At 37.0% G+C, this 7,289-nt stretch overlaps 1 protein-coding gene across 1 annotated transcript in view; it reads right to left on the minus strand.

The window, feature by feature from the left end:
* Nucleotides 1–888: 888 nt before the first annotated feature.
* The window catches only part of LOC107690626 (nuclear respiratory factor 1), a 15,566-nt gene continuing 9,165 nt past the window's right edge, over nucleotides 889–7,289 (minus strand). The window contains exons 8-11 of the mRNA XM_016489008.1: nucleotides 7,083–7,184; nucleotides 6,780–6,937; nucleotides 5,303–5,427; nucleotides 889–1,230 (exon numbers count right to left, since the gene is read on the minus strand). Coding sequence (XP_016344494.1) covers nucleotides 1,070–1,230; nucleotides 5,303–5,427; nucleotides 6,780–6,937; nucleotides 7,083–7,184 — 546 coding nt within the window. The 3' untranslated portion in view covers nucleotides 889–1,069. The remainder of the gene's footprint in view (nucleotides 1,231–5,302; nucleotides 5,428–6,779; nucleotides 6,938–7,082; nucleotides 7,185–7,289) is intronic.

The following is a 7,289-nucleotide window of genomic DNA, read 5'->3' on the forward strand; positions in this document are numbered from 1 at the left end:
AGAAAGAGATATGAAATGATGGTTCTTTCACTTTGCAATATATGCAATTACATCAGAATACATCCTCTATCATACCTTAATCTTTCAAGGTGTGATTTTGTGTTGTTCTAAAGATATGAGTACACATCTAAACAAAAACATTTAGAAAAATAAATAAATAAATTAAACATTTCCCCCAGCAGTTTCATAGCAGAATCAGTTTCCAAAATGCTAATATACCACAAGTATGTAAAGTTCTGTTTATGTTCTGAAGTATAAAAGTTGAACGATATAGAGTGCTACATCTTCAGCCTCGTCATTGGTAAGTCGTCAGTATTTATAGTTATTGATTAATAGTACAATTCAGTGAACGTCTATAGATAGCACTGAGCGACAGTGCTCAAATTTCAGAACAATTCTGTACCGACAGGAAATGGTCTCATTCAATATACCACATAATCATTCAAGTTCATACAATGTTTTACATTGGGAGTTAATGTGAAATGCATACAAAGAATTATACAGACTGACAAAAAAAAAAAAATCATGTCATCTCGGTAGTCAATAGGATCTAACACTAAAATTGTAAAGCAATTTACACATAATATATTAATGAAATGACTCAAATATGGCACAAGATGCTTCACAATATATATACACACACAAACCTAGATAAAAACTGAGGAAATACCAAGAGTGACCAACACAAACCTTGTATGGGAAGAAATTAACAAATTATGCCAGTTTTTGAAGGCTGAAAATGTGGTTGACTTTGTTTTCTTTTGTTGTAATTGTAGAGAATCAATTAGCCTGTAATTCCAAAGTTTCCTCTGCAATATATTTATCAAATATCAACTAAAAAAAAAAAAAATGTGTACAAATTTACTAGGAAAAAAAAAAGAAAAAAAAAGAAAAGAACTGTGTACAATGTAAAAGAAGAAAAAAAAAACAACAGGAAAAAACAAAAAAACTTTCCAACCCCCTGCAGACATGTGAACAGGTTCAAATACTATTTTTACACTATATTCCAGCAGCTACTTCACATAGGCGCCGAATGTCCTGTCCCACACACCTGCAGGGGTAGAGTATGTCACTGTTCTAGGGTCACCACTTCCACCGCCTGTCCGTCAAGCGTTACCGTGTTGTCGATGCGCGTGGTTATGGGAGCCATGGCCACCTGAACAGGTCGATTTCCCTGGGCCAAACTGGTGACGACAGTCTGATACATGCTGACTGGAATCTGGACGAGACCTAGAACGAGAAACAGACCCGTTACATTTATTCAAGACAATTTCTGATGGTACAAACTATTTTTCAGAGACTTCGCTGAAGATGCTTAGCAGAACTGTGATGTCATCAGTGTAGGTGTGGCCTTGTGGTTTGGGATGTTCGCAGTTGATATTTGAGACAGCTGGAAGGAAGGGACTTTTGAAGTGCGGTCGGATGAGGCTGCGGAGCGTGTGTGCAATCGAAACGCCCTGTTAAGAGTTTGCGTGCTATGTGGACCGGGCCGGCCATAAAAAGCAGACAGAGGGCAGGGCTACTGCATCACACTGCAATGCGGAACAATGGAGTAATTGAGGTAGCTGCTCCCAGCTTCCCTTTCTTTCTCTCCCTCTCTGACTCAAGGTAAACCCCTCTCTCTCTCTCAATCTACCTCTCTTTCCATGCCCAGCTGTGAGCGTAGCAGCCTGGATTACTGCTGCAGTCACATGGGTGGGCGAGAGGGTGGCCAATCTGTCCGGGCTGCAAACTCATATGGGCAAAGCGGAAGGTCAGAACTAACTGCGACCAGTTGTCCCATCCAGGCCACTGGATTTGTGCATTACGTGTTTACTCCGATATAAGTGTGCCTAAAATAGTCTCACGATGCACAACCCCGTCCCAGTGTCTCAAGGAATGGCTCATATTTCAATCAAACTCGTAACTTAGCCTGTGAGTTACTTTATCTCCGACACAATCTCCCCAAGCTATTTGTTGCTTATATTCTCAGCTTAACACAAAAGCAGCTCAGTTTTGACGTTAAATTCATCTTAAACAGGCATGAAAAAAGGTTGAGCATTTTGTCTTATTGCCCCAGAATCCTTTCATGACCTCAAGAGTAATTCTCACAAAACCTGTCAAGAAATACTCATCACAAAACACACACAAAAAAGGCAATAAAAGGTAATAAAATGAGAATTTTTAAGGACAATTTTGACATGACAATTAAGTAACCCACCTAATTTGAATTACTGTAAATTCAAATAAATAAATATTAATTATATAAATTTAAATAGTAAAGTTCTTATAATAATTCTAAAAACAATGACAATTAAGTTTCCTAATCAATGTCATAATTAAAACTAATAAAACATAATACATATTAAAATACAAAATAATAAATATGATTTAACATTTAAATAAATATATAAAAAAAAAACCTTTAAACAACACCTAAATAATAGTGGGTGTATAAAATATTCATCTATCTATCTATCTACCTATATATATTTTAAATGGTGATCCTTGGACTGAAAAAAAAAAACCTCTCTCTCTCTCTCTATATATATTGATTTTGGAATAAAAACTCTTCACATTTCTTTGTAAGATTCACCCCTTAAAAAGAACATCAGAAAATAATTTTCTCCACATGGCATATGAGTGGCTCAGTCCAAATGCTCTGATTTCTCGTAATCACACCATGTCTCAATAATTGACGGGGAGTTTGGAAGCATTGTTTTTTTTGTTTGTTTTTTTGAGTGAAATGCTTACAAACCCTCAATCACTCTGACACTGAGGGGTTTCTACGAGGCTTACGAAGCAAAAGGGGGGCACTGGAGCAGGAAACGTAAATCAGTCACGATTACCTCGGACCAGCTACTTCAAAGCTGCACCCGCACTGCCATTTCACTGATTGAATAAGCTCAATAAACGCTGGCTGTCCGTCAAGTGTCTGTTGTTGACTACGCTCTCTCCCAAGCCTCCCAATGCTGCAGCGTGTATTAGGTTTAATTGCGTAGTTTAAAGGTGAGGGCCTCATTTTGGGCAGAGATGGCTCTCTGGGACTCACTGCTGGTTCAGATGAGCAGTCAACATGCTCGGTTACGTTTGTGGGAAACGGGACATACTAGCATTCTCTGAACACAAGCAACCTTTCTAGGGAAGGTCAGTACTGTCAGTGTTATATAAAGTGACATCCTCTTATCATGTAACTTTTCTTTCATTCACAAAAAAATAAAAAGATGATAGGGGGTCAACAGAAATCATCAAAAGGTCAGTTAAGAGATAGTGAGTCTACAATCCTCCTAAGCAGTGGGACCAAAAACGTATAGTTCAATATGTTAGCTAAATCATATTTCATTGTATAATTCCTAATAAACCTAAACTTGTACATTTGAGTGATCAAATATATTAAAAGCAAAGAAAATATCACAACCATGGTCAAATATTTATACCAAGAATGGGGAAAGGCCGGACACCCATGTCTTTAAATGTAGTTTTAATGCCTGCTAATCAGCTTTTATGTTTAAATACACCCCTTGCTCCAGTCTATTCTCTTAATGTCATGCAAACGTGTGTGTGTTTTATACACTGGGCTTCCCGGTGCTGACAGCTGGCTCTGTGATTAGACTATGCACTAATAATGGAGAGGATCAAAGCCCTTTAAGAGGGTTCCTGGGGGGTTAGGAGGGGGAGGAGGAGGGGCTTCTCTTTGGTCACTGGGGGCAATGGGGTAAGCCAGGACACTAGGTAAGATAGGTCTCTGGGAAACGGCCAGGCATGATAGGGCCAACTTTGGAGGAGAACCATTTTACCCATTAAAATCAACATTAAATCAAATCAACCCCATTTACGTTGTTAATGCATGTTCATTAAGGATGCACCAAATCAATTGTCATTATTGATTATGTCATAAATATGATGCAAAGTCTAAATCGATGAAGTCACTAATGATAAAAAGTATCTAAATTGACATCAAATTTTTATAATTGACTTTTTATCTAATAATTTTGACTTTTTCTCTTATCATGACTTAGCACCTGATCATTTCTACTAAATTAATACGTATGACTTTTAATGTCAATGTAAATTATTTTGACTTTTTATCTCATAATATTGTTATTTTATCTAATTATGACTTTTTAAAAATCTCATTATGACTTAGTACCTTGTAATTTGATCTCATGTCATACTTATGAGTTTTAGTGTCATAATTTTAATTTAACAAATGCATGTTCCTGGTCTTACTGTTAATGAATGAATTATAAATAAACAAAAAATTAAGGATGCACCATATCGATTGTTGTCAGTAAATATTGTTAAATTTGAATCTACAAGTGTTATTTTTATTACATTTATTAATTACTATAGAATTTTGTGTATTATTTTACTATAAGGTCCCATCAGTTAATGTTAGTTAATGCATTAACTAACATGAGCAATACATTTGTTAAAGCATCTTGGTGAATTAGTTAAAAATAAAACTTAATTGTTAGCTCATGTTAGCTCAGGTTCATTACATAATATTAACAGACACAGTTTTTAAAATAATGTATTAGTAAATGCTGAAATTAACATTAACAGAATTATTTTTCAGTTAGTTGATGTTAAAGGAATGTGTTAACTGACGTTATCAAATGGAACCTTATAGTCAAGTGTTTTGATTTTTGATATTGGCCATTTATTGATTATTAGCCATAACATCAAAAGACAAAAGATATCTTAAATGAAAATCAAATAACTTGCAATAATTTTCCATTTCCGCTGACATCAGAAATGTCACATTATGGAAGTAAAATGGCCTACAAAGGGAAATTTACTGTGACTTGAAGGATGTTATAGTAAGAAGACAAAAATGCATACATTTTTGATGATATTCTAGTTTCTTTCAATCTAACTTCTAGTATATCATCGCTAAAAGAGGAAACGTGCTACTTCACTATGCCGTAATGAATGCCTCCAGTACACATTAGCACTGTAACATGGCTTCTAATGCATGTGTAAGCATTAGCACTGGAGGCTGCCGCGCATATGCAGAGTGCTTAGTGGTTGAGGCAAAGCGAGGATTAGCGAGAAGTGTAGAGGCTGGAGTCTGTGACACAGGTCACACACGCGCCATCTGTCCCACAAACACCCTGGGGATTACAGTAGACTTCCACGGACTTCCTCACGCTCTGACACACCTTACAGGAGACACATACGTGCCCTCACATACCTAGACGAGTGATGACGAAAGGGACGTTTCTTCATATGTTTGCCCACCCTAAACTTTCATCCAGTAAGTGTGTCAGGAAGGTAAAGAGTGTAAATGTGGTTGCTTGTGATATAGAGAGGATCGTACCACTGCCATCCGAAACGCCAGTTAAAGCTCCTACTGCAGCCGCCGTTTCTCCTGATAACACGATCTGTCCTCCGCCCTGAAGAGTCGCTTCTGCTAATGTCGCCACTGCGTGAGCTGCTGCTTCACTGCAACACACACACACACAAACACAAAATAAGGAAATAATCTCCCAATAACCCCGCTTTCATAAACATGCAATGCTTTATACAGGATTTAACCAGGATTTGAAGTGCGTTGATGTGGATTGGTGTGTACTGCCCCCTAGTGCAGGAAGTCACTCAAAGGCACCAGAAAATAATATAACCACTCTCCCATACAAGTTCAACTGGCTCTCATGATAGATGTCCAAAATACGTAAGCCCATTTCTGTCACTTAAGAAAACATTTATGCTTTGGTAAATCATAATTATGACAAAGTCGTGCCATAATTTAGACTTTCTAAATTATAATTAAGAGAGAAAAATTCTAAATTATGATAAAAAGGAAATTTGATAGTATATCAAAGTCATAATTGACTTTCTATTTTGTAATTGAGATATAAAGTTGAAATTGATATACTAAGTCATAATTATGACTAAATCAAATTTGACATGAAAAGCTGAAATTGAAACGTTTGTCATTATTTCAACATTTTGAGTTGTAATTATGTTGAAATGATGAGGTAAAAAAAATCTAAATTTAAACAAGTCAATAATGACAAAGCTGTCATGAAAAGCTTAAATTGATAAGCTCATAATTACGACATCATAGAAAAATCTAAATTATGACACAGTAAGTTGAAATTATGTGAAGTCTAAATCGAAACACCAAGTCAAAATTGAAAAAAGTCAGACAAAATATCTAAGTTTTGATTTTCTGTCATAATTTTGAATTCAATCAGCATGACGTTAATCATTATTTTGACTTCTCATAATTTTGTGTTATCTCATAATGATTTTTAAAATCTCATTACGCATCTTACTTATGACTTCTGTGAAATTTGTCATACTTATGACTTTTAATTTCATAATTTTAATTGAACAAAGCATGATTTTTTTTTTCTTGCGTTGTGTAAATGCGCTTCCATACTAAATCGAGTTTAAAGACTGTCTATTTGAGATAATGATAAAAATAAGGCTATTTACGGTGCTATGGGGCTTCAGTAGAGGAAAAGAACACTTTTTTTTGTTCCGTTTATAGATGTCCTGACTATGCTCAGCAGACTGACGGTGGATTTACTGCTTTAATGAAGGCTGCTGAGCAGAAAACAATGCCTCCTCAGCCTAATTGTTGTGGGAATGGAGTATCAACCAATTGTTCCTGCTGTGCTGTATTTCTGGGCTGCTGCTGCTTATACCTGCTTGTGATAAACAGGAGAACAGGCTCAGGTAACAAGACCCTGGGGACATAAACCTGCACCTAGATGCTGCTGTGGTGGTTCAATATTTCCTTTCTCTCTTTCTCTGACCCCGACTTCACCGCTACTTCCCACGAGTACCTGTTGAGTGCCATGGTAACAGTTGCCCCCTGCTGCATCTCTTGCGAGGCAGCAACTGCAGCTTCGGCTAAGGAGGCCACAGCCTGCGTGGCCTCCGACGGTTGCGTGGTCTGGATGGTCATCTCGCCTCCCTGTAGTGTGGCCCAATTCTGTTCCAACTTAGAGACAGAAAGAAAATAATAGGAGTGAAGGGAGAGATATGACCTAAAAGCACAGTATGTGTGTAAGGACAGGAAAGAACATGCATGAGATGCAAACTCATGGAATATTCAGATAACAAAAAAGAGTGTGTGTTGACATTACCTCTCCATCTGTCACTGTGGAGTAATTCACCTGGGCCACCGTCACCGTGCCTGGCAATTCTGACGCATCTGCCAGTGTTGCTACCGTGGCTCCGGTGCCAACCTGTGGATTAGTTAACAAATTGGATGTTAGAATGCTGTTTGAAATACTATTTAAATACTGTCATGTGACCACTAGTGATTTGACTTTTTTCTAATTTAATATCTT

Source organism: Sinocyclocheilus anshuiensis, unplaced genomic scaffold (genome assembly GCF_001515605.1).
Source record: "Sinocyclocheilus anshuiensis isolate Anshui unplaced genomic scaffold, SAMN03320099.WGS_v1.1 scaffold641, whole genome shotgun sequence".
In the NCBI taxonomy this organism is placed as follows: Eukaryota; Metazoa; Chordata; class Actinopteri; order Cypriniformes; family Cyprinidae; genus Sinocyclocheilus; species Sinocyclocheilus anshuiensis.